At 41.1% G+C, this 23,266-nt stretch overlaps 1 protein-coding gene across 5 annotated transcripts in view; it reads left to right on the plus strand.

Annotated features, from left to right (window-relative positions):
* The window catches only part of OCRL (OCRL inositol polyphosphate-5-phosphatase), a 57,874-nt gene extending 37,719 nt beyond the window's left edge, over window positions 1-20,155 (plus strand). For 4 of the 5 annotated variants that reach the window (XM_045470620.1, XM_045470616.1, XM_045470618.1 and 1 more), the window contains 9 exons: window positions 2,815-2,925; window positions 3,586-3,751; window positions 4,015-4,250; window positions 11,540-11,563; window positions 14,398-14,514; window positions 15,412-15,496; window positions 16,122-16,249; window positions 17,368-17,479; window positions 17,700-20,155. In XM_045470620.1, the coding sequence (XP_045326576.1) occupies window positions 2,815-2,925; window positions 3,586-3,751; window positions 4,015-4,250; window positions 11,540-11,563; window positions 14,398-14,514; window positions 15,412-15,496; window positions 16,122-16,249; window positions 17,368-17,479; window positions 17,700-17,821 (1,101 nt within the window). In that variant the 3' untranslated portion in view covers window positions 17,822-20,155. The remainder of the gene's footprint in view (window positions 1-2,814; window positions 2,926-3,585; window positions 3,752-4,014; window positions 4,251-11,539; window positions 11,564-14,397; window positions 14,515-15,411; window positions 15,497-16,121; window positions 16,250-17,367; window positions 17,480-17,699) is intronic. The other variant, XM_045470619.1, reaches the window with a different exon arrangement.
* The last annotated feature ends 3,111 nt before the right edge of the window (window positions 20,156-23,266 follow it).

Below are 23,266 nucleotides of genomic sequence, written 5' to 3' on the forward strand. Positions count from 1 at the left end.
TTTGTAATATTCCACATATATTAATCCAGAGCTCCCAGCAGGATAGTTAAAAATTTTCCATACTACCTGTGTATTTTTGTGTATCTTTAATAAATGTCTACCTTTCTAATTTTTAATACTACTTAAATTATGCAGGAAATTAAAAGTGCTTTCTCTTTAAAATTAAAAAAAAAAACGTTTTAAGCAAAATTTACAGATAAGGCTGAAGTTCTTCAATCCCTGTTCTACTCCCACCTTTGTCCCAAACCCCCACTTTCCAGCCAGGCCAACTACCATTATGAATTTATATCTTTCTAGACCAGTATAGTCCAATAGGTCTTTCTGTGATGATGGAAATGTTATAGATCTGTCCCGTCCAGTACAAAAGCTACTAGCTTCAGGTAGCTATTGATCACTTGAAGTGTGGGTAGTGAGACTAAGAGAGCTGAATTTTCAATTTTATTTAATTTGAAGTAATGTAAATTAAAAAAAAATTAATGTTTATTTTTGAGAGAGAGAGACAGAGTGCAAGCAGGAGAGGGGCAGAGAGAGAGGGAGACACAGAACCAGAAGCAGGCACCAGGCTGTGAGGTGTCAGCACAGAGCCCCACGGAGGGCTCAAACCCACTAACTGTGAGATCATGACCTGAGCCAAAGGCAGCCACTTAACCAACTGAGCAACCCAGATGCCCCTGAAGTAATGTAAATTTAAATATCCATATGTGGCAACTGGTTATTATCTTGAACAACACACTTCTAGACTTTTGCATATGCTTTTCAGTGTTTACCCATATACAATAGAGTATTGTTTTGTATATTGGTACATATATCATAAATGGTCTCATACCGTATTTGTTGGTCTGCAGCTTGCTTTTTAAAAAAAAAATCAGTGGTGTGTCTTGGAGAGCTCCCCGTGTTACTACGTAAATATCTAGCTCATTAATCATCTAACTCATTCTTAATTCCTAATTTTGTTGGTAATTTCCTTTTCTAAAGTGGGTGTATCAGGTGGTGACATTCTTATGGTGGTTTTCCCCTTCATTATCCTTGATATGCCATTAAGGGGTATGATCATGATAACCCACCGAGAAAAGTTTTGAGTTTATTGAGTTAACCACCCCATATTTTGGTCTCTTGGGCATGCTTGGGCATGATTAGAGGCTTTAAGAAAACACATTATATTTTTACCACCATTGTCATCAATGACTGTTAATAAAGGGACCAAGTGCTCAATGGCCAGTTAATTAACTTCAGAAGACTTGCTGTGGGCTAGCTGAGATATGGTTTTCACCCCTGTACTTGGTAATGGGATCTGTTGCATTGGTTCTCAGACTTTGGTGGACAGAGAAATTGCCTAGAGATCTTTTTAAAAAATGCAGTAGACCAAGGCATCTGCATTTTTTAAGACCTACATGAATTAATCCTGTTGCGTACCTGGTATTTTGGAAAGGATCTTACACTAAAGGTCCAGATACAACAATTGGATACAATTGTGGATACAACTGTGGCAGTGAGCAACTTAGCTGATCTTTTTGTATCTTGATATTCTCAAGGATCAGAAGAATAATCCTTTGGTAGCCTGGCTGGTTGTTGTGAAAAGATGACACACATAAAATACTTTATGAAATAAGAAGTTGCAAAATTTTATAAAAATATTAAAAATCTATAAAATTTCTCTTAACACTATAGTATGGACCCTGGTGACACTAGCGATTGCTTGGGCCTCAGTTGTCTAAGAGTTATGGCTTAGACATGTAAAAACCTTCCCAGTCGTTGAGATCTTTGGCTCAGCTTTGATGCTTTTATTTTCCATATTTGATTTACAACCTCTGCTACATGCATCAGTCCTTTTTTTTGCCTCAACATGGAATCTGTGAAGTTTTCTTTCTAAAAAGAAGCTGCAACCTCAATAAGTTAAAATGCTATGTTAATTATGTTCATTTTTGGCATTGATTTGTATGAAGTTTAATAGTGAAAAAAACCCGAAGCTATTTCAGGAAGCTGAAAGCGCTGTGTCAGATGGGAAAATTTTTTGATCTATTAGTCAAGATGATTTGTTTGTCATGCTTTTTTACCCTAATCTAGGGCATTTTGTATTGGCTCTTCTCTAAAATAACCATAGGATCTGTTTACTAACGTACCTTTTCATTATATAATGATATAATGCACTGACATTATGATTCTTGGCATTGCGCATAGCAGCTAATAGAATTAAATACTTTAATCATTTTTCTGCTGTTTCAGCGCTTTGTGATCATTGTCAGAAACAGTAGTAGGTATGTTTTGACACTTAATTTGTGCAATGCAGGAAATAATTTTTACCATAATTGTCACATTTCCCCCAACACCAAATAACTTAACAATGGAGCAAGAAAATATTCTTCCCAAATATTACTGCCAAGCTTTTCATTTATTTATTTGTTTGTTTATTTATTTATTTATTTATTTATTTATTATTATTTTTTTTACTGCCAAGCTTTTTAGCACAGAGGTTTAACTTTTCCAGGAAGTTAACCAATTAACCTTACCTTTACCATAAAGTGTGTAGTGCTGAAATGCTTAGTTTAATTTATATTTGTTTTAGTGATGTTTAAAAAATTGTTAGACTCTTAGAGATTCAAGCTGAGAGCACACAAGACTAAAATAAGGATCTGTTTTCTTTGAGGTAAAAGTTGTGGATGGAGTGATATTTCAGAAAGTGTTTGAAGATGTTGTTTGCACCACATTTTATTTTAAATGATTGCTGTAACAATGCCTTTTAAATTGTTAGGTAATCTCAAAGGAAGATGAGCTAGGAGCATGTAAGACTGAAAAAGAGGGTTTACTTTCTTTCAGGTGAAGGTTGTGGATGAACGGAGGTATCGGAAAGTGTTTGAAGATATTGTACGCATCATGGACAGAATGGAAAATGACTTCCTTCCTTCCTTGGAGCTCAGCAGGAGGGAGGTGAGCAAAAATACATGGCTTCCCCATGCACTGCCCATCATGGTCAGTGCAGGGGAAAGCATGTTTGTTAGAGAAGGCAACACAACAAAGTGGTGAAAACCATGTGTGTTGAAGTCAAACTGCCTCCATGCTGATTCCAGCACTGTCATTTAGTAGATGTATGACCAGAGGCGCATGTCTAACTCTCTCAGAGCCACACTTTCCTTTTCTGGTTAAAGGGGTGGTTGTGAGGATTACATGAGTTTGTATATGTGAAGCTCTTAAAACTGTGCCCAGCACAAAGTAAGCCCTCAGATGTTAGCTTTTCTTACTTAGTATTTCAGAGCTGCTGGTTAATTCATATCTCAGGAACCAGGATTTGGTCATGGGATGAATGTCCTGACCCAAGGTTGGGTTATCCTCTTAGGATCTCAGGAATAATCAGAGTAGTCCAGAGAAGTAGCAAGAGCTGCCTAATTCCTCTTCTGCTGGTGTGAGTAGAATAACAAATGAGAGGACGTGGCATACAGCCAGCTCAGTCAGTGAAGGCGTACAGACAATAGTTGTATACCTGGTCAATAATAATTACCTTATTCTTTATTCATATTCCCTATGGAATAATCCAACTGACTGACTTCCCCTACTAGTGATGCATGTTTGTGTCTGTCTGTTATTCCCCAGTTTGTGTTTGAGAATGTGAAGTTTCGGCAACTACAAAAGGAGAAGTTCCAGATCAGCAACAATGGACAGGTTCCCTGCCATTTTTCTTTCATCCCTAAACTTAATGACAGCCAGTACTGCAAACCATGGCTTCGGGCTGAACCTTTTGAGGGCTACTTGGAGCCAAGTGAGTTGTCCCTTTACCATTGTCTCTGCTTGCAATGCATCCTCTCCCCCTGGCTCCCACCCCTCCCTCTGTTTAACTTCATGTTTTCTAACCACATGTCTCTTACCTTTACTGTCATTATATTGGGGAGACCTCTTTTGTGCGTCTAGTCTCTCCTTCATCACCTGATGACTTTTTAGAGGACGATTCTTCTGTTGGTTTTCATCTCCTTTCACTTTTCCACCATAAGTTTCTGTTACCATGTGTCATTTCTTATATTTCAGATGAGACCGTGGACATTTCCCTTGATGTATATGTCAGCAAAGACTCTGTGACCATTCTGAACTCAGGGGAAGATAAGATTGAAGATATTCTAGTCCTTCACCTGGATCGAGGCAAAGATTACTTCTTGACCATTAGTGGAAATTACCTCCCAAGTTGCTTTGGTACATCCTTAGAGGCTTTGTGCCGAATGAAAAGACCAATCCGAGAAGTGCCTGTAACCAAACTCATAGACTTGGTAAGAAACATCCTAAGACACAGAACCTCCTCTAGATATAATTTTCACAATACTTAAGTTATGTCCTCATTGTCTCTAGGCTTTCTCTTTTGCTGGGGTTGGGGGAATTGTCAAGTGATAAGAACAAGAATGTCACTTTACTCTAGCACTACTTTCATTAGATTAAGTCTCAAAAAAGAGAGAGTAATCTGTAATTGGCTCTTGTCAGGAATATATAATACTGTGTTCACTGAATTAGATTAAAGACTCCCTTCTTAAAGATCTAATGCTTATTTGTTTTGCTCTTCATAATTTAAGTTACTTTTGTATAAATTAGCATGTGTGTGAGGTCCAGTAAGTTGGGGGGGGGCAGTATTATCCTCATTAAACACATGAGAAAACTGAGGCATGAGACAATAACTTTCCCAAAGTGGAATAAGTTAGCAACGAATCCGTCCCCCAGACTTTTTCATTCCCAGTTTGGTAATTCCTTACTTGTATCATCATATCTAATCCCAAACTTGGCTGCATGTTGCAGCCCAGACCTGTAAATGAACCTCAGAATCCCTGGGGGTCCTTGAACAAGTACAGATTCTTCCCTCCGTTCACCTCTGGCAATGGAAGGACAGTCTCGGTGTGCAGGGCTTAGGAACCTGCATTTTATCAGCATCCCACATGATTATAATGTACACTGAAGTTTGCTGCATGTTTAATGGGACTCAAGAAAAGGAAGCAGTAGGATTTCCCTTCCCTGACACCAAACTATAATAGCAGTGTTCTTATATAGGAAATGCTTACTACCTTCCATAATGTAAATTGATGTAGTAACAAGTTCATTCTGTTAAGAACTTTTCTTCTAAATAAAAATATTGCTGGATTTGCGTGCAGACCTCTTTGGGCTGTAAAAGCATGCTTTTGGTCTTTTACCAAGAAAAATGAGGTGATGTGGCAGCCATACTTTATCACTACTATTAGTATTCATGTTGATGTTCTTCAGCCTCACCAGAGCAGTGATGTTATCATCTAGCAAGGAGGGCTAGACCAGCGGGCAGACTGCTGGCCTGTGTGATCTGTTCTGTTGCCATGGAATTGTTTTAGCTATGACTCAGATGGCAGATTAAAACACTTGAGTCCAGTCCCAGCATTCTTTCTTGGAATTATACTTGTTTCCCTAGAGCCCTCATAACTGGGTGTATTACCTCTGTTTGAGAGAGAACCATTTTCTTCAGAAATTTACATCCTTACATTCTCTTATTTTTTTATGATACTGTTTTTTTCCTTTCACCACCATATTCTGTCTTTCCAATTTCGTATTTTACTGTTTAGGATATATTCTAAATGAAGTTTCCCATTTTTTCCCTGCCCCCTTCCTTCCATCCTAAATATCATTTCCCAGCTTTCTTTTTCCCAACGTTTAATTATGAAAGTGGCAGATGTACAGAAAAATGGGAAGGACAGTACAATGAACCCCCACATGCCTTACATAAAATAGGCATTTTTTTTTGTTTTTTGTTTTTTTGTTCTTTTTTTTTTTTTTGCTGTAACATCTGAAATTAAGTAGTGATATGTCACTTCACTGGTGAACACCTTACTCTGCCTCTCTTTTTTGAAAAATTTTTAAAAATGTTTATTTTTGAGAGAGAGCGAGCATGAGCAGGGGAGGGGCAGAGAGCGAGGGAGACACAGAATCCAATGTAGTCTCCAGGCTCTGAGCTGTCAGCGCAAAACCCGATGCGGGGCTTGAACACACGAAACATGAGATCATGACCTGAGCTGAAGTCTAAAATTATCTGTACCCCATTTGTAATATCTTCCCACTGTATTTTGATTTGATTTTGACCTTCTGCAATGCTTTCTTGTATTTGTTTATATTTGTTCCAAGACAAACATGATATTTCACATCCTATCAGATGATGCTATTAATAATGATACCCATTATCTTCTATTGTATTATTTACTCTAAAATTTTGGTGAAACCAGAAATGAGTTCAGTGCCTATGTTGAGTTTCCTTGTACTGTTTCAGAAAGATTCTTGTGCCATACCGTCTTCCCACCAAATGTGGAATGAAATACTGGCATAAACCCTTTTCATTCTTCTTGCCCTTCTCAATGATAGTGAATTTGCCACTACTAGAATAGTTGGAATTAGCACAAGTGACAGACAGAGGAAAATTTGTTTGTAATTATCTTTATTCTTTTCCAGAATAAAGATAAAATTTTCTAGTTTATTAACTAGCATATAATCATCAATATTTATTCATTACACATTGAATACAAAGTATTATGGAGTTTATGTAGGTTCCTGAAATTTAGTGGTGATGAAAGTTTACTTATATATACAATATGGCTAAATTATAAATCAAGGTTAATAAGGAATTTGGTTAGAGATACTCTAAACATTAGCTACTTTTACTGGTTAATGTCCAGTGTATTTGGTAAGTCAATATTTTGGAAAGGCATTTGTAATGAGACTTGTGGAGCTTGTAATTTGTATTAACAATAGATTCCTTTCCTGTGCTGTTTGCTCAAGCCTTATATGTTATAAAAGCTTATTGATTAACCAGCTAATTTCTATAAAAATCAATCTCAGAACCAGCTTATTTTGGCTTTAATGCATATTTGATTCATGTAACATTAACATAACTAGAAACAAGTTCAGCACATAAGAATAAAATTGACTAGAAAAGTGATTTGGGGTTCATGATACAAGTATTTTGAGTTAAGTCCAAGTATTCAAGAAATATGTATTAACATATTGGGTAAGCATGTCTCCCAGATGTAAGGGACATCATGGATAAATGCTAGAAGGTAAAAGCAGAGGCACCTAGGTGGCTCAGTCAGTTAAGCATCCAACTCATGATCTCAGCTCAGGTCTTGATCTCAGGGTCATGGGTTCAAGCCCCATGTTGGGCTCCATGCAGAGCATTGAGCCTACTTTAAAAAAAAGGTGAAAGCAAAAGACCACATATGAAAAATTATAAGATTTCCCTGGGAAGGGGCACCTGGGTGGCTCAATCAGGTAATCATCCAACTCTTGATTTCAGCTTAGGTCATGATCTCACAGTTGGTGAGGTCAAGCCCTGAGTTAGGCTCTGTGCTGACAGTACAGAGCCTGCTTGGGATTCTCTCTCTCTGCCCTTCCCGCATTTGTGCATGTGTATGCTTTCTCTCTCTCTCTCTCTCTCTCTCTCTCTCTCTCTCTCTCTCTCTCTCTTTCTCTCTCTTTCTCTCTCAAAATAGATAAAAAAAGAGATATCCCTGGGAAGAGTGAAGATTAAAGAAAAGAGTATGTGAGGCTGGTTGGGTAGGTTGGGAGCAGGGAATAGAAAGTCTTGAAGTCAACAGATGAGTTTATGCTGGAGCAGAGGGCATCTACAACTATCACAAGACTTTTATGGGTAGTATGAGGTTGTAAATTGACATATTTGGAGGAACAGCTTGGTCTTGCTTATAGAGTGGGCTAATAGACCAGGTTTGAACTTGCCAGATATGGTTAAAGGTTTTCTTGTAGATACGGAGACAAAAAATGTTGAAGGATGAATGGACAGACTATATTTTCTTGGGGACATGTTTATTAGAACAATATCAAAGTTGAAATAATAAGAATAATGGTTTGGTGATTAGTTCGTCCCCAGTGATCTTTTCATTAGGTGTTTACTTCGTCTTACTGATCAACCACTCATTTCTTATCCTGTTAGGTGTATGGTTTGTGTTTCTCCTTTTTATATTTCATTTTAATTAATCCTTTCTAGAACTTCGATATACATTCAGTTTTCTGCTTTTTATTTTCTTTTATTTTTTATTGTTAAAGTTTATTTTTGAGAGAACGCATAAGCAAGGGAGGGGCAGAGAGAGGGAGAGCGAGAATCCCAAGTAGGGTCTGTGCTGTCAGTGCAGAGCACGACATAGGGCTTGAACTCATGAACCATGAGATGATGACCTGAACTGAAATCAAGAGTCGGGCACTTAATGGACTGAGCCACCCAGGCACCCATTTGCTATTTATTTTTAAATTTGAATCTGCCTCTAAATGACTCTTTAACATTATCTTAGCTACATTTACTACTGGCAAAATTCCTCTAGGGATGAGTGTTGGAGTGAAGAATGATTTGCAGTGCATTTGTAGCATGCCAATGTTGCCCCACTAGGGAATCTGAATTAGGTTTCCTTTTTAAATGTAATCAATGCAGGGGCACCTAGGTGGCTGTCTGACTTCAGCTCAGGTCGTGATCTTACTGCTCATGAGTTTGAGCCCCATGTCGGTCTCTGTGCTGATAGCTCAGAGCCTGGAGCCTGCTTCGGATTTTGTGTCTCTCTCTCCCTCTCTGCCCCTCCCCCACTCATTCTCATTCTCTCTTTCTCAAAATCAAAAATGAATAAACATTAAAACATTTTAAATGTAATCAATGCATAGCCTTTTGTAGAGAGAGGACAGGTCAGTTGAACTAAGTGATTATAAGCAACCTTAGAACTACCTTAGGAGTATGCTGTTTATCAATGGAGGCTAAGTAGTGTTTCTGTTTGCAGAATTGAGCCTAGTGTTGAAATAAGTTATTTACATCTACTATATGCCTGTAGCCAGAGAGGTAAACTCTCAGTATAAATGTGCTGCCCCACCAATATCTAATCAAAGTCCTTTTGATTCTTCTTTCAGAATTTTCTCTTTTATCTATTTATTTAAAAAAATATAGTTTTCCCATAATTAGTTAAAGTGTTTACTCGCTCCTTTTTGATCTACCTTGATAACCTCTTAACAATCCCTTTTGCCTCTATCGCTGCTCATTCATTTTTCCTCTTCAGGGCTGTCAGACTGATCTTTCTATAATACAGCTTTGGGGCCTATCACTTCCTTGCTTAAAGGTAGTCCGTGGCCTGCCCATGCCTACTAAATACAATCCAAATTGCTTTACCTGCCATTCAAGTTCACCAAAAGTCTGACTTTAACATTCCTTTTCATACTTATTTCCCACTATTTTTCTCAACATCCTCCCATGCTGTCTGCAGAACAGATGACCAACTTTTCCCTACACCCACCTTGGGATTTACCTTCTCTGAATCTTTGCTTATTTTTGCCCCTTCCACTTGTAGTGTCCTCACCCCATCTCTACTCTTTAAAATCCTATGAATCTTTTAAGGGCTAGTTAGGTCCCATCTCCATTGTGAAAAGTCCCCTGACAGCCCCAGCCTAAAGCCATCTCCTTCTTTTGAACCCCTTTGCTTGTTTTTCATATTAACCGTTTATTGAGAACTCCTATCTGTGAATTATAACAATCTCAGGCTATAAATTGTGGGATTTCTTACCCCAAATCAATTGCATACCCAAATCAGGGACCATATCATTCCCTTCTGTGTAGCCTCCTTTCTCATCCACCCCCCACTACACCCCCCAAAGGCATGCCTTGCACTGCTCAAAGAAAACTGCTTTGAGGACCTGGTTTGACAGGTTAGTGTATAAAAACTCTGCCTAGTTTTACTCATCGAATCATGTGGCATGTATTCATGGGAGGAAAAATAGAGAAGTCTGTTAGGCTAGTTCTACTATTTCTTAATAAGTAGTCCTAAATTTAAAGAAAGGTTGTGCTCCAAAATTGTGTTAAATTAGATGTTTGGCATTCAGAATTTAGCTTTTAAATTAAAAAAATAAAGTAATTACAATACTATTAATACTGCATACTTCATAAGACAATATTACTCTGATTATTTTTAGCTCGATTTATATGTGGTATTTAAAAGTCTAGGTAAACCTACAAGAGCCTGTTTAATCCATAATGTATCTAATAATACTAAAAAACCTATCCACCATATATATAAAAGTCGTTTGGGGGAAATGTATTTAGCATTCTATTTGGAACATCAGGGAGCACACACTCCCCCACCTCCAGCGTCCTGCACATCTCTCGTAGTAAGATCGGGACTCCCTCTTTTACTATCAGACATGAGACGTGTGATTTATACTCAGGTTCTTGGTGGCCTGTGGCAGCGTTGGCAGGATTCCAGCTGGGAGTTGGTGGGGAGGTGCTGGCATACTGCACCACCAGTGTCCCAACATGCCTGGATTTTAGGCTGTTTCCTTGTCCTACAAAGTAAATATCATTATCCCTGTTTTGGAGATGAAGAAACTGAGGCTTTATAAAGTTTAGTAACTTGCCTAAGGTCTGTACAAAATTAATAGGAGGCAGAACAAAGATTTTACCCAGGACTGTCTACCACTAGTTTCTGTACTCTCTCCACTAACCATGGTGCTTTGTTTCTCACTGTCTTTTTCACAGCCTTGCCCTGCCTTGCCTCTCTGCCCAGGAAGCAGCTAGATTGCATTTTTTGAGTTGTCTAGGGGACAATAGTGGTAATGACTATAGAGTCAGTCAGACCTGAGTTCTAATCCTGTACCTGCCACTTAATACCTAATAGTATGACCTTGGGCAAATCATTTAACCTGGTAGAGCCTCAGTTTCCCCATCTGTAAAATGGGAATAATATCTACTGTGCACACTTGTGCAGACTAAATGACATTGTATACAAGTACTTTACAGTTTCCAGTACATGGCAGGTGCTCCCTAAGTGGTGGCAACAGTTATTGTTGCTCTTGTTATTGGATTATAATAAGAGCACAGAAGACAGAGCCCATTAACCTTCTTCCCTCTCCCTTGCTTCTCTTTTTTTCTCTTATATCATACAAGAAATCACAATAGGGATAATTATGGGTCTTCTGGTCCACAAAGGTCTGAAATGAAATAAATTTACATTTCAGAGGGACCTCCATATTTGGGGAGTTTAGGGGCCTTTGAGGAGGGGAGTAGGTACATGGCGAGGGAAAAGAGTGTGGGATACTGCTTAGGGTGAAAGGAATGGCAGGGAGAGGGGAGAAGCCAATTGTCTCCTTCTGAATGGCCACTGTCAAACTCACAACCAAATTCGTGCATCGAGTGGCATTAGGATGACTTAGGAAGCCGCATAGTATAGCAGCAGGGCCTGCCTCCAGGCAGCACGTGGAAAGGAGCCATCACTGGGCATTTGGCCAGGTCACCTGGAAGCTGCCAAAGGACACAAAAGTCTAGAACTGCACATGTATGCTTCTTGAGTGATAATTTCAATAAACCACATGAACGTTTAATATGTACAATAGAGAACTTTGCATGTAGAGAGAACATAATTCCATTTTCAACAATGATTTATTTGAAAAATTTAAAGCTGTTTAAAGTATATACATCTAGCAAGATAGTGAGTTCTAATAATACTGATCTGTTTCTAATTCTGTAAATTAATTCTGATTTCTGTCTGTCAATGACTATCTTTTCCTGCTCTGCTCTCAGGAAGAAGACAGCTTCCTAGAAAAGGTAATACAATCCATTGGTGGTTATGTGCTTCCTGTGCTTAATTAACACTTAACTGTGGTCCCTGGAATTTGTCCCTAATCTTTCCCATATCAGAGACCTCTGATTCCATGAGAATCCACCAAAGTCCTGCCAGCTGTTTTTAAGTGTGTCTGAAGTATAGAAAAGATATTTACTGCACTGGTGGTCGTTGAGACCCAGTACATAAAAGCAATAGGAGTCAAGTTTCCAAATTTGTATTTTTAAAATGAGAAGTAACTAAAGAGCTGTCTTGATATACGTGAAAGCTCATGAGGTGGAGCAGGGTACCATTCAGCTGTCCTCCATTTCCAATGATAATAAAAGCAGAAGTGGATTTGTGTTGTATTAAGAGTGATTTGGGGTTGGTGACAGTAGTCATTAATTACCAAAAGAATGCAGTTATATGGTTAAGAAAGAGTGTAGAATAGAATTATAGAGCTGAACAAGACCATGAGGGATCATCTGGTGTAGCTCTCTGCCTTCAGACAGGGTAATTTTCCCCATTCTAATAGATAAGACAACCAAGGCCCAAGGTTGAAAAACTCACTAAAGTCATACTGCTCCTGGTATCAGGGGTGTGGGGCAGAGGGCACTAGAACCCACATCTCCTGAATACTCAGTCAGGGAACCTAGTAAAGGGCTCCTGTAGTGCTTTGCCACTTCTGTCTTCAAGCTGGAGGTTATCTGGCTCCACACAGGGCTATCACATAGAGAAATGTGGGCTTGAAAACCATTCTTAAAGCGGTGTCACACAGCATCTAACACCATCTCCCCATTTGATGGAGTTTAATGCATTTTGATGGTGGAAATGGTGTACTGTTTTTCTGCATTAATTATTAGCGCTAAGGTTTCAAAGTCTGCTTTATTTCCCTTTGAAAATTAAAGTTATCAGGATAATTTGTGGACATTTGAGAAAGTACTATTTCTTGTGCATGATTTTTCTCTAGACTTCAGAGACACACGTCTGACATTTCATGTTATCACGCATGAATTTGAAAATGGATAGTGGATGATGTATATAACCTACTGACATTTTATTAACCTTTTTAAACCACTAAGGGTTGAGACAGTTCTGCTTCCCGGCCTTTCCTTGTTAATAGCAGGCCATGTTGTCTTTTCATCGCTGACAGTGCCTTGTGTTGCCTTAATGCCTTAGTACAGGAAAAGCACCAGTTGGATGTCAGATTTTTTAAAAAGTACATGAATCAGTGCTGAATAATTTATATATGGTAAGTTTGGAGGCATCTGCTAAATCTGTACATGTGTTGCATTTGGTTCAGAAAATGAGCAGAGTGCATTATGGACAGTGTTTTGATTCAGATACCATGTGAATACCTGGATTTAATACTTGCAACTAGAAAGAAGTTAGTGGATGAGCCCCTGATAAAGTTCTGGCAGCCACAGGGAGCATGAATATCAAGTGATAGACTCCCAGGGAGGGAGGGAGGGAGGGAAGGAAGGAAGGAAGGAAGGAAGGAAGGAAGGAAGGAAGGAGAGAGAGAGAGGAAAGAAAGAAAGAAAGAAAGAGAAAGAAAGAAAGAAAGAAAGAAAGAAAGAAAGAAAGAAAGAAAGAAAGAAAGAAGGCAAAATGGATGTGAAGAAAATAGATTTTAAATGGTAACCAACTGTCATGCTCTTTTCTCTTCCTCATTCTCTTAGAAAGGTAAAACAGCTTTAAAACGTCAGCAGTGCTGGTTGAAGAACATAGTGTTAAGCAGAGCCCTCATTTCTGCTCTAGTGTACACAGTCTTTGGAAGTCGTAAAACGCTTTTCTTTCCCATAAAGCAACATGGCTAGGGTTGGGCTAGAATTTACAGAATTTCCTAAAGTTGAAAGTACACAATTTATAACCTCAAGCTGGAGAAGGGGGGAAGATGCAAAGAATTGGTTACTGTTTTCTCCACTAGAATTTTTCTGAAGGGTGCCCTCAAGGACTTAATCTATTTCAAACACCTTTTTGATATAATTTATATTTGACTATATAAACACAAGATAACTGAGTTTATGTCCCCAGCCATTTCCAAGTTCAGGTTTAGTTGTTAGTTTTGGGTTTTTCTCTTAGATTCTTTCAGGAGAATCTAACAGAAAGTAGAAAAGTGAAAGGGGTCACAGCCTTGAGAAATCTGCTGAGTTATTAATATAAAGAATAACTTCTGGACTCAAACCTGGAACTTTTCACAGTATTTTTGGCTCTTGGTATGCTGTATTCGGTTTACTATTTTTGGATCTTAAGGGCTATGAGTTTAGTGCCTTAAGATTAGACCTTCTATTGAGGCTGAAATATTCACGAATGTAGGTGTAATGTGGAGAATTGTCTTTAATTTCTGTGGACCAGAGAGCCTCATTTAAATCAGCAATGAAAACTGTAATTTTGTGGTAAGACCTGAAAGAATCAGAAGTTAAAAGTCACCAAAAACCTAAGTAGATGCTGCTCTTCCAAAGTACTGTGTTGACCATTGTAATTTAATGGCCCACAAGTCTCAGTTGGTATGTGCACTCTGCCGTGACTGTACTGCTACAGCGCTGGCTCTCCGTGTCACCCTTGAGAGGATTTACCACACACAGTGCATCCAGTGATAAACATAATGAACCCAAATGGAATGCTTACCTGTTAAGCATCTAGAAAACGAGATTCTTTAACTGTGGGAATCAGTATCAAGTGCCTTCTGACCAGGAGTGACCCCAGTGAGAAAAAATGAAAAATCTTAAGAGATGAAGATGAAATTGTACTTACATAAGCAGAATCTGGAGGACATCAAGTTACATACATGTTTTTATTGAGACCGCTTTGATTCTCTTCCTTTTTCATCTATTAGGAGAAATCCCTTCTGCAGATGGTTCCCTTGGATGAAGGTGCCAGTGAGAGACCCCTTCAGGTCCCCAAGGAGATCTGGCTTCTGGTAGATCACTTGTTCAAATATGCCTGCCACCAGGTAAGTGACTATGGGCCTACCCTACAACTTTGGAAGGTGTGTGATACCTCCTGTTGGTATTGTGCTTGTAACTTTTGCAAGCTACCTTCACAGAATAGCACTGTCAGATCGTCTGGGCAGATGGAAGTATCCGTATTTACAGATATGACAATGGAAGCATACAAACTAAGTGATTTAGTTAAGACCACAGTGTAAGTGTAATGGTGGAGCCAGGCCCAAACTGAGCATGCCTGTCTCCTGGCTACACACAATTTCCCCTGGACCACTGTGTACCTCGGTCTATAATGCATGTTTCCTGTCTCACATAGGCATTGCAGATTTTAAAGTCCAAAGCCCATTTCTATACTTCTAATACTTCAAGCCCATTTCTTGAATTTGATTTTCATTTTTTAATCCTATCTAAAATATTAGCTACCCCCAAGCCAACCGCCCAAAAAGAGAAATTTCTTGGGACTAAATTGAAGGAAAACATTTTTTTACCTACTGAAGTGTAATAGAACTCAAAAGCAAGGTTTGGTATGGGCATGCCATTTACTGCTGCCCTAGCATTCCCTAAGATCAGTATTTAACTGTGGTTCAGCTGTTTGGACTCTGCCTTCTACTTGTCAGGAAGCTAGAAGTGGAAACATCTGGTCTCCCACTGTAGCCATCTAGTCCTCTGCCATATCAGGTATAAGCTAAAACCTGTGGAGATCATTTTCTGGTTTGAAGTAAAATTTCACACGGATTATACAGATGATAAAGGGAAAAGATGCCATTGTCACACCTCCATTCCTAATCACGAGTATGCACATTACACTTCCATTTGCATTGTCACTCTCTTGATCCCTGGATGGACTTCAGATCCTTAGGGCTGATTATCTTGCCTTGTTCCATTTATTGTCATGTCTTTGGTAGGAGGATCTGTTCCAAACCCCTGGAATGCAGGAGGAGTTACAGCAGATCATTGATTGTCTGGATACTAGCATTCCCGAGACAATCCGTATCCTTTTTGACAAAGGCTTAGGAAGCTGGATGAATTCTTGACCAAACTTTTCTTCCCTCCTACATTTGATTTTTGTGTTTCCATCTGTACTTTCTCTCTGACTGTCATCTATTATAAGGTAATCATCAAGTCTGCAGTTGTTTTTCAATTCCTTTCAGGAACTTTTGACTTCTCTCTGTATCAGACTCTTACTGAAAGGAATAAAGGGGTAGGTAACAACAACTTTTAATAAACATGGAGCATAAGACCCACAGCACTGGTACTGTTCTGCTTCAGGCTTTTGATCACTCCTGCCACCATGTATGTTGTCACTAGGACATAAAAGAGAATGGGAAACACTGGGGACTAGTTTCAAGGACTGATCGAGTGTGAACATCATTCTGCATGCCACATTCCCCTGACTCTCAAGTTGAGCCAAACCTCCCAAGAGTCTTTGATCAATTCTGTAACAACTCAGCTGCAGCATACCTGGACCAATAAAATATCAAACCCCAGTTAGGATCAATGTGCCCTGAATAACAGGAAGGAAACTGTCCCTGAGGGGGTTGGAGGAAGGAAGCAAATCAGGTCTCTGTGTGGCCTTTTTCCTAGAGCCTCTTTCCCTTGACTTAAGTTGATACAGCTGGCAGTAATCACTCTGTGGCTGAAGCACTGCTCATTTTCCTGGAGGCCCTGCCAGAACCCGTCATCTGTTATGAGCTGTATCAGCGATGCCTTGACTCTGCTCAGGATCCCCAGAACTGTCGACAGGTGAGTTTTACTGCTCTGAGGATGTGCCTGGGGTAGGTTCCCCCATAGAGAAATCAATCTAGCAAAGCCAGGCGTGTAGCTAGCTATGTGGTAAGATAGGTCTGGATCTGTTATTCATGGCAGAACACCAGCTTCGAGAGTTGGGACTTATTTATTTATGAGCGGGGGAGGGGCAGAGAGAGAGGGAGACACAGAATCGAAGCAGGCTCTGGGCTCTGAGCTGTCAGCACAGAGCCCGACACAGGGCTTGAACTCATGAACTGTGAGATCATGACCTGAGCTTAAGTCGGACATTTAACCAACTGCGCCACCCAGGTGCCCCGAGAGTTAGGACTCTTAAATTTTAGGTTGTATTATTTCCTATTATAGTTGCCACACTTTTCTAGTTGGCCTACTGAGTAGGGTGGATACCTCTACGTTGGCAGAAGATTGTTTATGAAGCTGAATTCTGGCTGACATTACCAGGAATGGTCGGTGATACTTGTGAGCCTTTCTTCTTTTTGTCTTCTTGGTGTTTTTTTTAAGATTTTATTTTTAAGTCGTCTCTGCAGACAGTGTGGGGCTACACACAACGTGGGGCTCAAACCCACAATCCTGAGATCAAGAGTCACACACTCTGCCAACTGAGCCAGCCAGGCACCCCCTTCTTGGTGTTTGTTTTTAATCTTGAAATAATTTTGATGCACAGTAACTGAGAATACTTCTCAATCAGGCTAGTGAGTATTGGGAGGAGCTCCCATCCATGCTAAATGACATTACAGAGAAAACCATTCAGCTTGGCAGATGCCATGGATGCGTGTCTGAGGAGATGGGAGAAGACCAGATTAATACCAACCTTCTTGTGAGGTGGGGTGTGCGTGTGACTGTGTGATGACCACGTAGCCTGGTCATTGAGTGTATACACAGGCCAAACAGGATGACCTTTCTGACTTGGAAGTTATTATTTGCAGGTACTCTGTTAGTCATGAGTGAATAAAGGAAAGTTGTGACAGATGAATGGGGTTCTGTATAGGTTGGATTATAAACTACTTCTGTGGCAGCTGTAAGCTCTTCTTACTCCCTTCCTTCACCTGTTCTCACTGCCCACCCTTCCCCCCCTTTTTTTAAAAAAAAAACAGGTGATTTCCCAGCTTCCAAGATGCCATAGAAATGTTTTCCATTACTTGATGGCATTCCTTCGAGAACTCTTAAAATTCTCTAAATACAACAATGTCAGCGAAAACATGATCGGTAAGAGTGCTTCATAAGAATGGCAACGTGAGTGGGGGTAGGCTGGTCGGGACAGTCTGTGTATGGTGTACACAGTGTGTTCCTTCCTTCACGTCCAGGCACATGGCAGTTACTTCCCTCCCATTGCCCTTGTCCCCTGGCCCCCCACTTCCTGTCTCTGAGGCTTTGCTTAGGTTGTGTCTGACAAAGGGTTTTACCTTTCCTTTCTCTCACCCTCTAGCTACTCTCTTCACTAGTCTTCTCCTAAGGCCTCCACCCAACCTCATGGCAAGACAGACTCCAAGTGACCGTCAACGTGCTATCCAGTTCCTTCTGGGGTTTCTTGAGAGCGATGAAGACTAATAAGCCTTTACCTCTTACTACTCTCCAAGGTTCTAGAGGCGGAAGGTCTCAGGCACTAAGTATTTCAGAATGGTTTGAAAAGTCATGCCACAGGAAGGGGCAGTTGCAGAATTTTGAGGCTGTTGGCATGAAAAAGTTGTTTCTAGTGCAAAAGGAAAAGAGTTTCCTAATCCCTCCCTTACCATATCCTGCACAGCAAAATACTTTTAGACTCACATTGCCAAGCCAAAGGTACCATATTTTGGTGTTTTTGTGTTCTCTCTTTATAAGGCAAGAGATCTATATCTACACTCCTTTATCTGGGATGTGTTTGTTGCCCTCCTGCCAGCTATCATGATTGTCCTTAGCACCCTAGGCCTAGATTCTGAGATGTTCCCATTCTAGGTCTGCAAGCACTACGTGCTCTAGCTCAGACTAGTCTGTAGTCCTTCGTCTAAAGCACTTTTGCCCGGCCCCCTCCCATATCACCTCTTTGCACTCCACTCCACTAGTACTATTACGTCAAAAGAAGTCTGGGTAAAGCTAGTGACTCCTCGGGTGTCCCCAACAGTGAGTTAACTGTCTACATGTGGTTGTGACATGCATTTGTGCATTTCTACTACAGTGGCATCTGTATGTCTCTGTAACATTGTCCTTGTCATGGATCAACACTAGGTGGAACCGTATTCTCTTGTCTCCAACCACATTGAGTAGCAGAACTTTAGGGACTGTCAGAGATGCCATCCCATTGATGTGAGAGAATCACAATCAGAGTGGAAGCACTTTGAGCGTTTCAAGAGTGAGAATATTCATGTTTGACAGGTCCTGCTTTCTACCATCCCTTTTCTGTTTTTATTCAAATTGTACATGAGCACTCATCCTGGTTGTCTGTGGGACCTGTTCCCCACTTACACATCCATCTCCAGAGCAATGCTTGCATCACAGTCAAAAAGGCAGTCTGCATCTCAGGTGGGCCTCTCCAGCGATACTGCTCCTTCCTTCAGCAAGGCTGTTGTGGATAACCCTTAGAACCCCCTCTCTGGTCTTCTGAAATACCAGGGGGTAGATGTTGCCCCCTCTCCCGTCAAGGCTGGTTCTGGGCTCTATGACCAGCTCCCCATGGTTTCTAGTCACCTTATCCAGTGTTATGTAAAAGAGACTATGCAGTGGGACCAATGAAGCCCCTTTCTCTCCCACCCAAGACAACCCTCTGAGCATTTCATTCACTCAAGCTCTGTGGGGAGCATTGTTGTTGTTGTTGTTGTTTAATTCTGTGTTGGTTGGCAAACCAGCCATCAGCCACTAACTGCAAAACTACCTGATGCAGTTTTCTTTGATTAAAACCACCCTGAGTTAACTCATTCTTGGCTGTTAATATTAAATCCAAGGAGCCTAATGTATAGGCTTTGTGTCTGGTCTTGGGCATTGACTCCTGACTCTTCTAGCACATTGAAGGAGAGAGCCAGGGGAAACACCACTGCTGAATGGTTCTTCAGTTCCCCCCATCTCTTGTAAGTTGAGTTCTGTGGGGAAGAAAAGGTATGTATCCTGTGATATACTGGTTAAATCCTTTCTTGATAGGGAGTTATGGAACTAGGAGTTAAGTTCTCTGTGCCAAATAGCTGCAGATCTGATAGGTCGGAGGCTAGGTATTGAACTTAGTTAATAGAAGATTATAGGCAGAATGCTTTTGCCATCTCCACTAGGCCAGAAGGTGATCATAGAGGCAGATTATAGAATCTGGGGCAAGGTCGTTACACAAAGACAGGGAGATGCCTGTCCTGGACACATTGTCTAGTATATTGCCAACCTGGGACCTTTGGGTGATCAAGGATGTGGTTGGTGGGGGGTGTAGGCAGCATCCTAACTCTTTCCTCATAAGGCAGGCAGATGCACTAAATTTGTTTAGTGCCTCTACGTTTTTCCAGCTCTGGCCCTGGGATGTACACTGCATTAAGGGTTTGAGACAATCTCTAGGTAGGGGAGACAGAAATAGAGTAGATGGAAGAAATCTGCCTCCCTACTGTGCCTACTCCAGCACACCAACCTCTGATTCCTAAGTAACTCTAATGTGCTATTTATTTCATAGCTCCTGAAGTAAGGAGTTCAGATTCAACTGGTAGAGAAGGACTCCACATCTATTGTTTTAGGGAAGAAATGGCTCGAACCTATATGGTGACATTGCATTAGTTTCCCTTTCACTGTTTTCTGATTCTTATTCTGTAATTGTTATATTTCTCAAAAATGTCTTGGTCACTAAGCAAAGCTGCTAGTGGGATTCTGTATTTTGTGTCATCTTTTTTATTATAATTTATTGCAAATGTTTTTCTGAATAAATATATGTTGTGTGAAAAATCAGTGTGATCTTGGTAAACGGGGGCTTATGGTCACTGGATCCTACTTGACTGCAGTCCTCACAGCTACGACTGTACTGTTATTTCCTGTCTTACACAGAAATAGAAGAATGCTCGGTATGTTTGCCCCTGGAGGGGAGAAGAAGCCATGTTATTTGCTGAGGCTAATAAAGTCACAGTGCTTCCAGAGGCCAGCCCAGGATTCTTATTTTAACTCCAGGGATTCAGGCAACAAAATAACACGATTACCAAAAAGGATGTTGATTGTTTATGCATGTAAATATCACACTGGGTCAGATTCATGATCACTCCAGCCCCAGAAATCTGACAAAACCCAACATACACATTTTGGGAGAACCCAGTTGTCCTTGCCAAAATAGCCTCAGCGGTTTAGACATGTTCCTACAAAGAGCCTGTTTTCACAAAAGTCATTTTGCAACTTTTGAAAACCCATTTTGAAGCTTTATTACCTCTCGGGGGGGGGGGGGGGATGAAGTCCATAAATTAAGTACTTCTGAGGGAGCTCTACTCTGAACTCTAATACTTTAGGAGGAAACCCCTAATTTGAGCATGCTGCCTTTTATTCCCCTGCCGATCTCCATTATGACTTTGCCCATTCTGGTTCCATTCCCTTTGAGGCTGAAGAGGCCTCAGCTGGAGCTTTCATAACCAGGGCCCTCTTCCAGTTCCCTTTGACTATGAGCTTGACGCTGATGAATGTGCTGATTCAGTGTTGTCACGAACGGTTTTCTTAGCCCCACCCAAAGCCTTGGCAGAAGAAGATGTTTCCTTTTGAGAGTGATTTCCCCCCAGTGGATGGAGACTGACACCCAGCAGTGTTTACACAGCAGCAGGCGATATGGCCGAGCACACACCTCTTTCCAGAGGTTACAAACTGCATCCCTGGATGCTGTTACAGGAGAACCATTAGGCTCTTTCAGACCACAGGACAAGCTGGTGACCTGGCTCTTGGTGTAGCCTAATGATTTAAAGCTAGACACTGCCAGAGCGGGATTACTGAGTATTAGGGAGAGAACCTTAATGGTGATCTAACCCAGTCTCATTGTTACAACGGGCAGAATCAGGCTCAGAGGGGACAATGAGGGAATCAGGGTTACTTAGATTAGTGACACAGTAATGCATAGTGGGTAAAAAAGAGTTTAAGCTTTGATGTTAGACCTAGTTCTTTTTGTTTCACTTTATTTATTTTGAGAGAGAGCACAAACAGGAGAGGGGCAAAGAGAGCGGGAGAGACAGAATCCCAAGCAGGCTCTGCGCTGTCAGTGAGGATCCCAATGGGCTCGAACTCATGAACCATGAGATCATGACCTGAGCTGAAATCAAGAGTCAGATGCTTAACTGACTGAGCCACCCAGGCACCCCAGACCTCTTTTTTTCCCCAACTTTTTATTACAAAATCTTTCAAACATACAGAAAAGTCAAAAGGATACAATGAATACCCTATACCCTTAACTCATCACCTGTTAACATTTTGTCACATTGCTTTATCTCAGAGAGGCCTGATCTTTAATCTAGATTCAGACACTTCCTCATGTGACCCCAGACTGGCTAACCTGTAGTTTCCTGGCCTACAAAATGGAACAGGTGTAGTACTGATCTTTGATGACCTAACTACATCTCCTCACTTCTCTCTTAAAAACTTCAGTGACTTCGCAGTCTAATTAGAAGAAAATCCAAACTTTCCATGGCCTACCAGGCCCTGCGTTATTAAATGAGAAAGAAACAGTGGCAACCACGGTACCTGGCGCGCAGCAGGTGTTGTGTAGATGTCAACTTATGTCCTGCTCCCCTAGCTCTCCACTATATTTCACTGACTCTACCGCACTGCCAAAGGCTTTATGGCTTTCATTTGATGTTAACCTTGTCAACTAGGTATAATCAGACCCCATGTCAGCCTACTCCGTTGCCCTCCTCCCCCCCACCACCACAGACACACCACGGTGCCACCTTCTATACGTCTGTATTTAAGCCTTTTGCTGCAGATTTTTTGGGAGTAGGGGTGAGGTGTAAATGAAAGGATGAATAACAAGCTGCGGAGCTGCGGTCACCAGCATATACACCTGGCTGTTGTTGAGCCTCAGGAGCCACACCTGCTGTTCTGCCCTTCCCCCCATTAGCCTCCTTTTGCTCTTTCCTATGCTGCCGTTCCCTGCCCTGGGTGCCTGGTTCCTAGCCCTTCTTTCTCTTCCTTCTGCTTTGTGGATAAATCCCGCCACCTCTAGTTTGTACCTTTGCTGCTCTTACCTACATTGATTCTTACCCAGTCAGTGCTACCTACCTTCTCCCTCATTTCTGTCTTGTGGAAGCTACTCCCATCCCCTAGCTCCTGCGTGGAGAAGAGGGGCTTTCCTCTTCCTCCATCACACTTTGAAGCCATGGTTTTGTGCCATTCAATTCCCCATCTTCAATTTAGATGCATGGTTCTCAACCCTGGCTGCTCATTAGAATCATGTAGGGCATGTTTCTCAAAGTGTAGTCCCCAAATGAGTATCACCTGGAAGCTGGTCTAAATCAGTGGTTCACAACCCTGGCCACATAACCTAGGGTTTTTACAAAATACTAGTACCTACACCCCACCTTACAATGTTTGAATGCTCACCAGTAACCCTCCCCTGTCCCCACCACTGTGCTCTGACACTGACTACCCCCAATTAGCTAAGCTCTTTTCCACCCCAGGGCCTTTGCACATGCTGTTTTCTCCTACTCAGAAACCACCTCTCTTGTGCACTTTAGGATAGCTCAGTTTCTACCTTTACCATGCCTAACTCAAAGTTACCACCACCCCATACACCTCCATCCCATTCATGGTTTTTTTTTGGGGGGGGGGTTGGTTTTTTGTTTGTTTGCTCCCATTCCTGGGCTTCCTGGCATAGCATTGGCTGACTGCTCCTAGGCCTGCCATATATCATTCATTCCACAGTCCTCCTCTTCATCTCTTACAGACCCTTCCTAGACTTGGTGCTTCAGGAACTAAGAGGCAGGAGATTGCTTTGGTTCTTTGCATAGGCTCCAACAGCTACATTGCCTGGTTCGAATCCTAGCTCTGCCACTTCTAGATGTCTGATCTTGGGCAAAAGTTCACTGACCTCTC

Source organism: Leopardus geoffroyi, chromosome X, assembly GCF_018350155.1.
Source record: "Leopardus geoffroyi isolate Oge1 chromosome X, O.geoffroyi_Oge1_pat1.0, whole genome shotgun sequence".
Lineage (NCBI taxonomy): Eukaryota > Metazoa > Chordata > Mammalia > Carnivora > Felidae > Leopardus > Leopardus geoffroyi.